We start from the raw sequence: 14,473 nt of genomic DNA, 5'->3' as shown, positions 1-14,473 counted from the left end.
TCTGTTTATGACCCTCACTTGCTGGGTCACGTTGACTCTCTGTGGCACAGACTGGGTCTTTACTTATTTTCATAAGGCAATGTCACAGGGTGACTGGCCCCTTTAAAAGGAGATGGGCCAGCCACACCTGGCCATAATTAATTAGCTGCTTCCAGCCTGAGGTGGAGGGACTAAGGAGGGTCCGGTGACATCTTAGCGGACGTATGGGCCTTATAAAAGGACTGAGAATGAGATCAATCTTAAGGTGGAACCACAGGGAGTGGGCAGGCTTCTGTGGAAGGCCTGAGCCAGGGTCTGCAGGAGATGAAGTACTCCCAGAAAACGAGCGTGGCAGCCCTGTGCTCTGTACCACAGCAGGGAAGGACGCAAGGAACAGAGCCCAAAAGCGGCTGAGAACGGTACTCCAAGGGAACCGGCCTGGGGACTCAGTGCTCTGTCTCAGAGCCAGAATAACTCACACAGCCAAAAAAGGGGCTGAGAGCAAGGCCCAGAGGGTGGGCGAAGAGGCAGAAACCTTTTTGTTTGTTGAACTGTTGCTACAGGTTTGCTTGTGATTTGGCCAGAGGGCTAAGTCCCATCTCCTGCACAGACCAGCATGTGGAGAGCCAAAGAGACCCACCTCAGAGAAGGAAATTGCGGGAGAGCCCGCTGTACCGTGTATGGCCAGCAGTGTGTGCTGTGGGGTAGCTACGCCCCTACGACAGGTACCCAGCACACTTCTGAGCATATTAATAACAACAATGTCATTAAGCCAGTGTCACAACATCTTTGCTCAGTGCTGTCAGGGGTTGCACAACCCAACATCAAGACAATGATGCTGAATTCTCCCTGAAGATACTTTGAAATGATTTTAAAATCAGGGTCATGCTGAAAATAACAAGAGTGAGTAGCAATCCTACACTTCAGAAACAGGCTGTATGGACCAAATTCAGCCTGGTGAATCAGGTACAGGTCCCATTGAAGCTAATGGGAACTGCATTAATTTATGCCAAGGCCGAATTTGGCCCAATTTGTAGAAGGTCTGAGTTTCTCTGTATTCTTCACTGCACCATGAACTTCCTACACTGTGCTACACTTGTGGATCTTGATGCCAACTGACTTAACTGAAAAGACTCTTCTTGACATCAGTGGGCTTTGTATCAGTCTGGATGGAGAAAGAAACAGTCGAACTAAGGTCTATTTGTTGGCATAAAGCGTGGGTCTCAGTGGGTTATCCTATCACCAGAACTCCAAGGAGGATTCAGGCATACAACAGCATTCTGCTAGTTCACAGGAACAGAGCAGACAGCAGAACAAAGCAAAAATATATGCCATGTACACTACATACACCTGCCAACCCTTCCAAGACTTGTTGTGTGTCTAATTTAATTCCCACCAGCCTTGCAGGCGTCTCTTCAAATTAAAATGATTAGGGAAACAACTGCATTAGATTACATGAAATGGTATAAAAACGCAATATTTACTTCCAGTGCCAATGCTTCAAAAAGAGTAATTTAGAATGAAATGTAAAAGACATGACTGAATGTTTTAGGAAAATATTATAATAAATGTTTCTGGTGTCAGATTGATGGATTGGAACTTTGTCATTGCGAGCAGACTGTGATCTTTGTAAATATGGATTGCAGTGCAGTTACTCATCAAATCTATTTGTTATTGTCTCTCTAACCCAAACCTTTTTGCCTTTTCCCACTGTAATGGTCTCTCTAATACATGGGGGTTTAAGAACTGGGGGAATTCTTTGAAAAGATGTTAAAATGTAATTTCTTCCTTTCTCTTCTTTATTAAGAGCCTCTGCAATGTACAACTGTATCTCCATCACCTCTATTCATATTGATTTTCCAATTTATTTTTTTTTATTTTTTTTTACATTTCAGCATCTGAGCTGACTATGATTCATTTCACTTTTCTTTTTTCTACTATGTATCCAGCTGTATAGCATTCTTTCTTTAAACTTCCCTCGATCCTTGAATCAGGTACAATGCACAGGCTGAACAACATTAAGAGGAAGCAATATTGAGTGATAATTGTTCTGTGGCAAAGTCTGGTCTCTGTGCACTCCCATAATGAGAAGGAAAAATGCAATGACAATTAGTCAGTGGCTTTGGAATAGACTTACAGTCAAATGGAGAGAGGACCCAAGTGAGAGCTGTGGTGCTTCAGGTATCTGCGGGAGAACGGCAATGTTGAATATGTGGGTCTCCAGGTGGGTTTGTGGAATAGCAGCACTCGATACCTGCAAATGCAAGATCATACAAATGGAATCCTGATCACAATTCATTCGCAACGATGAAGAACTGCTAGTGTTTGAAAACACAACTGCGTTTCGAGGCCCTCCTCTTAACCTCCCCTACTCCTCCTTCTAGAGTGACCAGACAGCAAGTGTGAAAAATCAGGACGGGGGTGGGGGGTAATAGGAGCCTATATAAGAAAAAGACCCAAAAATCGGGACTGTCCCTATAAAATCGGGACATCTGGTCACCCTACCTCCTCCTGGCTTTGGGAGGACAAGTTAGAGGCTGATCCTGAGAACACGAGCCAGCAGTAGAACTAGATGATAAATGCTGAAAAAAATCATACTGTATCTTCAACCAGATGTCTCTTAGGGTTGCTTCTCTGTAATCCAAATGCACTCACATAGTAGGTGCCAGACTGTACTGTGCTTTGATACAATATACTACCAAGGTTAAGGCTGCACAAGACGACTGTGCTCCACACTGGAAGATGATCCATACCACCATCCCAATACCAAGATGAAATTAATATCTAACTCATCACAGTCCTGTTGCAGTTGCTTTTTTTTTTTAATAAACACATGGATCCAGCAAAATTATTTTACAAAAATTTTAAAACACTAAAACATAGTGTAAAAACTATGCTAGAAAAGCTTATAATAATCCTGAAATTCGGCAACCGCCCTTAGCTCTCATTGCCTTCCCTGCTCAGCACCCCACATTGGCGCTCAACACCAGGGAAGGATTAGGCCCCAGTATGTCCTTGACTTCAACAGAACTTAAAACAGTTTGCTGAGTAAGAATGGACTTAACACCCGCTTCCAGTTGAGAATGTGCATGAAAATGCTTTGCGGAACCAGGGCCTAAAAGAGTAAAACTGAAATGATTTTAGTCACTCACAGGGTCTGTTTATGTTGATGTCATTTGAACTACAATTCCCAGAGCGCGGTTGAAAACACATACGCCTGCCTTTTCTAGGAAGTCACAATCCACTGTTCTGCACTCAGACAGATGTATTATGATCTTCTGATGTGACACCGCACTCTGTAGCTTCTTTTCCCTATAGGGCTCCTCAGACAATTATTGTCACTGCACCAAGAAACTAAAAACAAACGTCTGACTCATGCAAAAGGCATATACCTAACAGCAACATAGCAATTAAATTAAAGATTAGCTTGCTCAACATCTGGCACTCTCAACTTCCTCATTATCACTTATGTTAATTACTTCAGAAATTACCTTAACTGCCTGTCAGTAATAGCTTCTAGGTTGTAAACCAAATGTAACAAATATTGTACACAAATGTTCATGTTGACTTAGCATTATGGGAGACTGTTAAACTTCCCAAGCAAAATGCATGGTACTGTCTGAGGGATTTTATGATCCTTCTGCCTGCTGGGATGGTGGGGTTTATTTTATTATAATGGCTGTTGGGGTGTATTTTGTGCCTTTTTGTCTATATATACATTTATTGATGGAGTGAGAGGAGCAGTCTATTATGAAAATTAAATTATTACATGAGGGAACCCTAGGAGAGAGAGGGGCACTTGGCCTTGGTGTTTTCAAATCTAACTCAACTCTCAAAAAAATCCACTCGCTGCTCAGAGTAAGCATGGTACGTTTGGGGAGGGCATGCTGCATTTTTCATACGATACAAAGAAGTTAAATCCCTGCTTTACGTGCAAAACAGAACTTCACGCTGGAGTCGTGAGCCACACCTCCATAACTGCAGCAGCAAGTCTCGAGGTGATGCTTTTCTCAGGGATGAATCACCCAGATATAGAGATATACATATGGGAGGGAGCCTGGGCAGAGGAAAACTCTGCAACCATCTCCTCATGGAGTGTTGTTTCCTTCCCTTCCTTCTGCTCCCCCCTCAGTCATTCCCAGGACATCGCCTAAGGCACATTTGCCCCCTGGAAACCCCTTATCTTGAAGAGGGGTCCTATTACAAAAGGTTACAGAAAGATAAGAGTGCAATAAGCTGTGTTATGTCTTTCTAGCGATGTCTGTGGGGCTGGTGGGGAAAATATGCCTCCTGGCCCCACCGCCCTATTCCCTTCCAAACCTGGTCTGCCTGGGAGCCAATCCCAAACCTCTCCCACGCACCAACACTGACTCCATGAAAACCTCCACCTCAGGGCTCCTGAAAAGTGAAGGGCCCTGATCATCGGCATTTTTAAACAACAAATATTCTGTGTAGATCCAAGCATTCAAGGGGAGGGGGATACTATCACTATCCCAGCAAGCATCAGTCTCTGGGCACACTGCTCCAGTCTGTAATGAGTCTGCTGTTTTCATTCTCATGGCAGTCCTAAGCCAGGCCATGCACGTAGAGGCCATTGTGCACCTGTTCACTCTGGGGACAGTCATTCTCTCACACCTTTTTAATGGCTTTACTCCTCCATCTCCTGCCTAGAGAGGCTACCAGCAGGATATTACTACTGGAGTGGTGCAATCTACTCCTCTGTGAGATGGACATAGAATCAGACAAACTTCTAGGAGTTGGCAGTCCCTTAGTATGTCGTTTGAAAGGCAATTTTCCCCAGATCTGCAATGTGGTCTGTGACTTTCTGAACAAGGTCAACATCACCGTACAAGAGTCAGCCTAATAAATCAGCTCTGCAGATGGATACCTCTACTACTGCGGTCATTACAAGAGGCCAAATCCTGCAGTTGGATAAAACGCTCTTTAGCATCAGTGGGAGTTTTACCCGCATTAAGACTAAGATTTGGTCCTACCTGCAGGGAGTCTTTTTATGATTAAACCTTTCGGTCACCAGGCACAAATATTGATCCTGATAATGGATCAGACACAGCAAACAGTAAGTCTCAGAGGAAAATAACAGCTGCTCTAGGACAGATGGCAAGACAGGCAGTACCTGGAAATAGAAGGAGTCGCTCTCCGCCTGGGATCCAGAGTGCCTATACCAAACAATGCCTTCGTTGATGTCCCGCTGGGTGAAAGAGGTGGTTGGCGTGGCAGCTCTTCCATCAGGCAGACGCTGCCATGTGTCAGCTGGGCCATCTGCTGGCATTGGAACCAGAAGAACCACCTCCCCTGAGAAAGCAGAGGTGAACGGGGAGAGGCCATGCATGAGACAAGGAGGAGTGTGTGTCCTTCCCCACAGCCAATGTGCATTCAAAGGGAAAAGTCTTCACCCACTGGGTGAAGACTTCTTCTGTTTACTAGGTTGGCTCTAGATTAGAATACTCCAAAATCACCAGCCTCCGAACACCCCTGGGAAGTAGGGGAATCCATTTCTGGAGATGGGTGACAGCACAGGGAAGATTCCAGAGATCACCTACGCTGAGCCAGCAACAAAACCCACGTTTCCCAAGTGCCAGTACACTGTTCCTAGACCACTCTACTTACTCCTATGTGTAGGGAGAGCTGACTCTTTGTAAGTGTTTGTGTCAACATATGGAGTGCACTTGAATTCTTTCTGGCCCACTTTATTTGATGCTTTTGTGCACCTTTTAACCTCATAATTTTATTCTTTACTAATTTCATTAAGCAGAAATATTCAGCACATATAGAAATGCTGAACTAATACATTCAAACACCCAGTATTATTAGCTGATGTACAAAATCTGCAAATCTAGAGTTTCTAGTCAGAATAATATTCAGTTTAAAGATCCCCTGAAATCACACAGAAAACATTCTGCTTATATCAGCTTTTACACACAGCCAGACAGATCCTCAGCTGATGTAAATTCTCCTAGCTCCACTGGGTTCAATGCAGCCATGACAATGTTTATCACTGGAGGATCAATCCTGTTATTGATCAACTTTGACCCTCCAAATACATATGGAAGAAGATTCTTATCCCTTACTCATGATGAACAACATTTTACTCCATGAGTAGCCCCACTAACTTCCATGAGACTACACAGAGTCAAGTGCTACTCACTAAAAGGGCATCAAAATCTTGGTCCTAAGTATTTTATTTATTTTATTGAGCAACACAATTCAAAGTTTGCTCAAAATCTCATCTATAAATACAAACAAATCAAACAAAAACCTTATGAAAAAAGACACTGTCGGGGGGGAGGGATAGCTCAGTGGTTTGAGCATTGGCCTGCTAAACCCAGGGTTATGAGTTCAATCCTTGAGGGGGCCACCTAGGGATCTGGGGCAAAATCAGTACTTGGTCCTGCTAGTGAAGGCAGGGGGCTGGACTCCATGACCCTTCAAGGTCCCTTCCAGTTCTGTGAGATAGGTATATCTCCATATATTATATTATATTAAACAATAAAACATCTTAAAAAAGTAGATTATAATCTAACTGGTAATCAAATAAGAAACCCATGTGATCTTAAATATCTTTGCATCATCTCTGAATGGGTATTAGGAGTTCTCTTGGGATTCATGCATTCCTAACCCTCATCCATTCTGACTAACGTAAATGATTCCATTACGCTGAAGGTATAGATTCCTTTGTTCAGTATCTTCTTATAAATGTTTTTGCAACTGACAGGGCTACTCCCATAGGGCTGCTGTGTCTATTTAATCTAGAACTTCTAAATTATTTCAAAATGCAAACACCTGGGTTAAATAACCCCACACACTTGGTAAATCAGGTATATATTCAATAACTTCAGAACAAAACTTGGTGGCATGTCCAGAATGATGGCCCAACCCTGCACCATTGACTTCAATAACAGTTTTTCTGTTAATTGCAATAGGAGCATTATAGAGATTTTTCCTAATATTAATGGTTCTATATCACATTTTGTATACAGTTCTAGGGCTGGATCCTCAGCACATATAGTTTAATCAATTTTAAGGACAGAAAGGACCATTGTGACCATCTGGTCAGACCTTCTGTATAACACAGTACATCTACACTGCACATTAAGCCCAGATCTGTGGGACCCATGCTTGTAGACTTGGCATTTCCAACCCCATGCTCGAGTGTCCATACTGCATTGTAATCCTGGCTTTGCAACCACTACACCTGGGTCTCACAGCCATGCTAACATGTCCACACTGCAGTATGCAGACCTTCGGTGTATGGCCTGACCTGCATCCACACTGCAAAATAACCAGGCTTGGACCTGAATCGCTGCGTGACTCAGGCTCTGACCCACCCTCTTAGTGGGGTCTTAAAACCAGGGTCCTGAGTGCTTGCTAACTTGAGTCAGACTGATTTGTGTGTGGATGTTAAAGGGTTTTGGCTCAAACTGGAGTCAGAGCCTGGGGTTAGCGTGCAGTGTAAACACACCCACGCAGACCACAGGATTTCCCTGAATTAATTGCTGCATCACATGTAATAGCTGTGGCTGAACTAGAGCAGATCTTTTAGAAAAACATCCAATATCTTAATTTTAAAATGGTCGGTGATGGAGAGTCCACCACAAGCTTTGGTAATTATTCCAATGGCAAATTATCCTCATTGTTAACATTTTTCACCTCATTTAGGGTCTGAATGTGTCTGGCTTCAACTTCCAGCTATTTGATCTTGTGATAACTTTGTTTGCTAGAATGAAGACCCCTCGATCATCAAGCTTCTTTTCTCCAGGTAGGTACTTACAGACTGATCAAGCCACCCTTGACTCTTCTCTTTGATAAACTAAACAGACCGAGCTCCTTGAGTCTTTAGCTATACGGCACGTTTATCAATCTTTTAGTCATTCTCAGGGCTCTTTTCTGATGAGTCTCCAATTTTTCAACGTGCTTCTTGAATTGGGGACACCAGAACCGGACACAGTATTCCTGACTTTACTTAAGTCAATGGAGCTATGGTATACCAGCTGAGGATCTATCTGGTCCTCCAAATTTAATTTTACTCATTTGTTTTAGAGTTATATATAATCTGTGCTAATAATTACATATCATCCTATGTTTTAGTATTCATGGATACAAATGTAGTCTGCACGTATAGCAAACTCCAACCTCCCACTGAATAATCTGTATTTAACTGTGCATTCCACCTCTCTCTTGACCTTTGAAAATATCCCTTGTAGCTACCAATCAAAACCCATATAAATTATGTAGCTCTTTTTGTAGAAATAATAATTCTGCTTTGCAAAATATTCATTTTAAACTCTCTTAGTTCATTTCCCAAAATCGCATTCAAATGATGTTTGAGCAATAAAAAAAACGCAGGCTGGCATGTCGTGTTTCCGTTTTATCACTATGTGACACTCTGTACCTCAAAGTAGCACCCTGGAATCCCCATATTCATCATTATGACATGATTATGACAGGTTTTGTACAATTCATGCCTTGGGGGGTATCATTTGAAAAGTCTTGATCTATTGAACATTAATATCCTTTTGGATTGTATGTGCTACATCATACGTGCAGTTATGAAGTATAGCAATGTGTGTTACTGAAATATATTGTGAGGTTGGAAGACACCCACAGCCAACCTCTCAACTGCAACAGAAGACCAGCCAGACATGTGCTGATGGCCCATTAAAGGGAATCCACTCTCCCAAGGGCCATCCCAGAGACTTCTCAAGAGAGTATGTGTGCAATGGAGACTGTCTGACCAATGGAGGTTGCCTAACCACCACGTCACAGCAAGGATCTTTCTAGCAAGCAGGAAGAAGATATAAAAGGAGAGACAGAGACACCATCACCTGGCCTCTCTCCCCCACAACTCAACACCTGGAAAAGAACGTCTAAAGACAAAGACTTTGAACTGGGGAAGGGTGGTCCCAGGCTGGAAGGTAGTCCCAGCCTGTGTACTGAGGAACTGTAACCTGCTTGTACCAGGGTCAGACATTGTTTGGTTCAACTCTTGCTTAGACTAAAAGTTTAGGATTTAGAATGCATGTTCAATTTATTTTCTTAAGGTAACTATCTCTGACTTACAGGCCTACCACTTATAGTCACTTACAATCTATCTTTCTGTAGTTAATAAATCTGTTTTCTATTTTACCTAAAACAGTGCGATTTGGCTGAAGTGCTTGGGAAATCTCAGCTCAATTTACAAAGGCTGGTGCATGTCCATTCAACACTGAGGGAGTGGCCAACTCCCTGCCTTGAGCAGAGCTGGATGGGACAGTGCTGGAGTGCAAAGCTAGGGAGATGGAGGGAATTGGCTGGAGCCTCCCTACTGGTGATTCATGAGTGGCTGGGACATCATTCATGTAACTCAGTTCAGTGTGTCCCTGCCTGTGGCTGTCGGTGTCAGTGCAGTGCCTGTCAGAGTGTTATAGCTTGACATCAGCATCACAGTGTGAGAGGCAGCCCAGGTTGGTGAGTTCGGAGGGCTCAGCCGTTCCACAGTCCAGGTTGCATCTGGCAACCCCGTCACACGCTGACAACTACATTAATATTCCCTTAGCAGCATGGTCCTTCAATCTAATGACAGGCCTGATTCCGATACCTTTACTCACGTGAGTCAGTCTCTTTGGATGCCAATTCCCATTCATTTTACTAACATTACAGACCTGGAGTGAAATCCTGATCCTACTGAAGTCAATTGGAGTTTTGAGACTGACTTCAGTTGGGCCAGGATTTAGCCCCTGGTGTTGCTATTCCCCCACAAATCATAAGGAAGCATCAGCAAAAAAAAATACATAGATGGTTCATTTCTAATTGGTCTGGAACAACAATAAGCTGGGACCAGAAAATGCACACAAGTTTCATGGATCTGGAATTCTGCTTGTACGGGAATCCTATTTTGTTCCTTTTTTACTCAGGACCAGTTTTCTGTATTTCCTTGCTTTTTCTTAAATTATTAATTATTATTATTATTACTACGACTACCAGGGATAATATTTCATAGAAAACTTTGAAGATCAAAGGCTCCTGCTGTTTATTCCTAATCTGAAGCCATAAACCTTGTTTATATCATCACAAATAGTTGTTGCGGAGATCATTGCAATGATACAACCAGAGGATTATAACTTCAAATTAGGGTTAGGCAGCAGGAGACAAACTCATAAAGACAAAAATCCTGTTTTCATACAAATATTTCAAATGACTGAAAGCGATACACACACCTTACCCATAGACAATATAGTGTGTATGTAAATATGAACTGAACAATAGCACTGTTTTTATCAACATCTTCTGTGATGTGTCAGCAGCTGTTTAAGAATTAAACTTACTCTAAAAACAACACACAGAAGTGCAGAGTCTGCGTTGTTAAAGCGACCCTTTCTAATTTGATCTGGTTCAGCAAATTAAAGCAACAATACAGTTTCATTCGGGTCTAAAGGATGTTTAAAGATTATTTGTCCTTGTTAATGAAACCGTGGATCTGATGGGGAAATGACCATTCTTCTTTCTTATTCATATTTATTTTCCCGCCTGATGTGCTATGTTCTCTTTCCCATCCAGCTTCTCCGAATTTGTACCTCAGTCACAAATCCCATTACTTACCACCCTCCCTTCCCCTCAATCCGTTAGAATGCTTTTAACACCTGCCTTTCTGCAGACTGTGGACTGCATGTGAATGCAGCCACCCAGAGATCAGCGCCCACAGTGGGAATTAGGAGACATGAGGCTTATATAAGGATTCCAATACCAGCATTTTAGCTCGTACCAATGAACCCCTTCATTACAAAATAATCAAGAAATGAATTTTTTTTGTCCTCAGTGGGCTTTTGCTCAGATGTGCCCAGGGTATATGTTACTTTGTGCTGCTCTTAAGCCAAAATTCGTCCCATGATATTAGACACACAAGGAGGATGAGATAATGTCTTTCATGCTTACACAGAGTTTGTCTCTCTCACCAACAGAAGTTGGTCCAATAAAAGATATTATCTCACCCACCTTGTCCTTCTAATATCCTGGAACCAACACGGCTACGACGACACGGTATCACATAATGTTACCATTTGAAAAACAGTGGGTGACATTGTGCTCCCATGAGGGTGTATGTCCCAGGTCCTCAAAGATACTTGGTGCCCAGCTTCCACTGAAATCAATGAGAGTTAGGTGCCTAAATACCTTTGAGCATTTGTGTCTAACTCCATATTAACTGCACTGAGCTCAATGAATCTGCAAACATGGACAATGAAACGAAATGTGCAGCCCCATCATTTGGGCATTCAGACTGGAATCTAGCCATGACTGTTTTACAAGCCTACGCACCCATTTTAACTGGCCAGATGTGGGCTTTGGACATCATATGCAAGTATTCACAGCTGATTGTATTTAAACACAGCACTATAACGAACTGTGTTCTCCAAAGACATTTGATGTGTACAAAATATCATGAAATTATAATATCCTTAGTGCTGAGCATGCCTGACTCCCACAGAATTAGAACCCGGCACTTCTGTTAAGGGTGGGAGACGCCAGGGGAGGAGAAGAAGGAGCAGCACAACAGCAATGTCCCCTGGTAGTAAAAGATCTACAATAAGTTACCGTATCTTGGCTGGTCCTTGATGATCGTGTAGGTTATCTCTGATTCACTGGCACCAGGCATCTCTGCTTGCAAAATTCTGCTGGTGATCTGCAGCATCCCTCCTTGTGGGACCCACACCAGGGGGTTAGTAACCAGCCGGGGGCCTCCATCACTCTGCAGGGGAGGGAGGAAAGCAGCAGAGGCTTGGCTGAAGAGCAATGATAATGGGCCAATATAAACAAACTTTTAAACAAGACGGATGAGGTTGAATATTGCAGAACACAGGATGCAGCTGACTCTCTTTGATTCTCATCTGCTTCAAAGAGGGACGCTCTCTGCCCTACCAACTCCATTTCCCACCTCCTTTTCCCTCCCACCTTCCACTTTCTGCTCCATCAGTCCCATTTGTGACTTTCATCTTGTCCAGCTCCTCCTGATCTCAAGTCATTCCCTCCCTAATCTTCTCCTGTACCATCATCCTCCGTCTCTCTCAGTGGCCTTTTCACCTCTTCATTTAAACAGTATTGTCTTCCTCGTCCTTAAGTTCTGGTGCATCTGTTTCCCTTTCCCTTTGCAGCTTCTCTCCTGTAAGGTTAATCTCCATGATACTGTGAAAAATCCTCACTATCTCCACTGCTAAAACCTTTGTCCAGGACTACGATACTTGTCTGACTAAATGACTATCTCCCTCCTTTAAATCCCTTCCCCAAACACACTTTTTCGAGGATGGTTATAAACCACACCCTCATTTAAAAACAACCCGTAATAAAAACACTCTCAACCTTTTTAAGTATCTGTAATTTTCATCATAGTGGAATAGTGACACTTCAAGACACACAATCCCTGGCAATCACATCAATCTCTTACCCCTTTCACATCCTAAGAAGCATGTCAAAGTATAACACCTTTAGAACCAACAACACATTGGGGAGAACTTTTCTGATATAGTTCTGCAATTGCACAAGTGTTTGCGAATATATGAAATGACCGAGGAGTTTGGATGTGGTAGCATGTCTGGAGGAGACACATAAACCTGCTGTTCTGCCCCGCTTTATTTGTGACAGAGGAAGTTTTCCAACTGGAAAATGAATATTTGGCAGCCAAATTTATCCTGAGGCAAAGTCAGCTTTAACAGTGACATGTTCTCACATACCTCCTCCTAGATTAATAGGGTCTAAGGCCAGAGGAAGCCCTTATGATCATCTCGTCTGACCTCCTGCATAACGCAGGCCACAGAATTTCACCCAGCAATTCCCGTATCAAGCCCATATTTTGTGGTTTAGCTAGAGCGTATTTTTGAGAAAGACATCCAGTCTTAATTTAAAGACTTCAAGTGATTAAGAATCTACCACATCCTTTGCTAAATGTTCCAATGGTTAATTACCCTCACTGTTAAACATCTGTGCCTTATTTATAGTCTGAACTCATCCAGCTTCACCTTCCAGCCACCTAATTATACCTTTGGGTACGTCCAGACTACCTGCGTAATCGATCTATCGCGGATCGATATATCGTGTCTCGTCTAGATGCGATAGATCGATCCCTGAACATGCTCCCGTTGACTCTGAACTCCACCAGGGCGAGCCGCAGAAACGGAGTTGACGGGCGGAGCCGTGGCCGTTGATCCCGCGCCGTGAGGACAGGAGGTAAGTCGAAATAAGATACGTTGACTTCAGCTACGCTATTCCCGTAGCTGAAGTTGCATATCTTACATCGACACCCACCCACCCCCCAGTGTAGACCAGGCCTAAAGTGCTCTACTATCAAAAATTTTCTCCCCATGTAAGTACTTATAGACCATGGTCAAGTCACCTCAATCTTCCCTTTGATAAGCTAAATATATTGAGCTTCCTAAGTCTTCCACTGTAAGACAGGTTTACCAGACCCCAAATAAATCTCGTAGCTCTTTTTTGAAACATTTTCAATTTTTCAACAATCTTCTTGAAGTGTGGACAGCAGAACACATCACAGTATTCCAGTAATGGTTTCATTAATACCATATACACTGGTAATAACACTCCCCTCCGTCTACTCGACATTGCGCTGCATTACAGCCAAGAATCATACTAACCCTCTTAGCCACAGCACAACATTGGCAACTCCTCTTCAGCTGGGCTATCCACCAGGACCCCTATATCCTTTTCCGTCACTACTTTCTAGGCTACTGTCCCGCACATCCTGTAAGTGTGACCCACATTCTTGGTTCCTACATGTATGACCTCGCCTTTGGCTGCATTCAACTGCATGTTGTTCAAATAAACCCAGTTTACCAAGCAATCCAGATATAACTTAAGTGTCCTCATTATTTACCGCTTCACCAAGTTTTGTCTTATGTAAAAACTGTATCAGCAATGACTTTATATTTGCTTCCAAATCATTTATAACAATATTGAACAACACTGGACCAAGAACAAATCCCTGCAGGATCTCTGAAGGTCCCCATTAAAACACCCCCATTGTATGATAACACCCTATTTAAAATTACTTTTTGAGATCTACCAATCAAATTTTAATCCATTTAATATTGATTTTGCATAAAGCTATTTTTTAAAATCAGAATGTCATGTAGTCCTAAGTTTTACATCATTTAGGATCAGCAGTTCCCCTAGGACAAATGGTCGCTTTATTCTTTAAAAGAATTGACCAGAAGTAAGACAGAACTGATTGCCAGCTAAGGAGAACCCTAACAATACCCATGGCAACTTTCCACCCGTCTTCAAGTGTCAGTGATGTCACGGCACTTATGGAGTTTAACATCAAAGCATAAATCAGCAGCAGGAAATTACCAGCTTGAAAGGGTCAGAGAGATTACCAGATTTATTATGGCAGGGGAGAAACGAGAGAGCAGCCATGCTTCAGAGTACTTTGAGGTGAGGGCCAAAAATGCATCGTACGAGAAGAAAAACTTTCCAAGAAAATGTTAATTAA

General features: G+C 42.7%; 1 protein-coding gene across 1 annotated transcript in view; it reads right to left on the bottom strand.

Moving 5' to 3' along the window:
• The window catches only part of FRAS1 (Fraser extracellular matrix complex subunit 1), a 320,933-nt gene that overhangs the window by 83,485 nt on the left and 222,975 nt on the right, over positions 1 to 14,473 (bottom strand). The window contains exons 30-32 of the mRNA XM_039540816.1: positions 11,566 to 11,719; positions 5,114 to 5,292; positions 2,117 to 2,233 (exon numbers count right to left, since the gene is read on the bottom strand). Coding sequence (XP_039396750.1) covers positions 2,117 to 2,233; positions 5,114 to 5,292; positions 11,566 to 11,719 — 450 coding nt within the window. The remainder of the gene's footprint in view (positions 1 to 2,116; positions 2,234 to 5,113; positions 5,293 to 11,565; positions 11,720 to 14,473) is intronic.

This window comes from Mauremys reevesii, linkage group 5 (genome assembly GCF_016161935.1).
Source record: "Mauremys reevesii isolate NIE-2019 linkage group 5, ASM1616193v1, whole genome shotgun sequence".
Classification (NCBI taxonomy): Eukaryota; Metazoa; Chordata; order Testudines; family Geoemydidae; genus Mauremys; species Mauremys reevesii.
The sequence above is the reverse complement of the archived record's forward strand: the minus strand, read 5'-3'. Positions and strand labels throughout refer to the sequence as shown.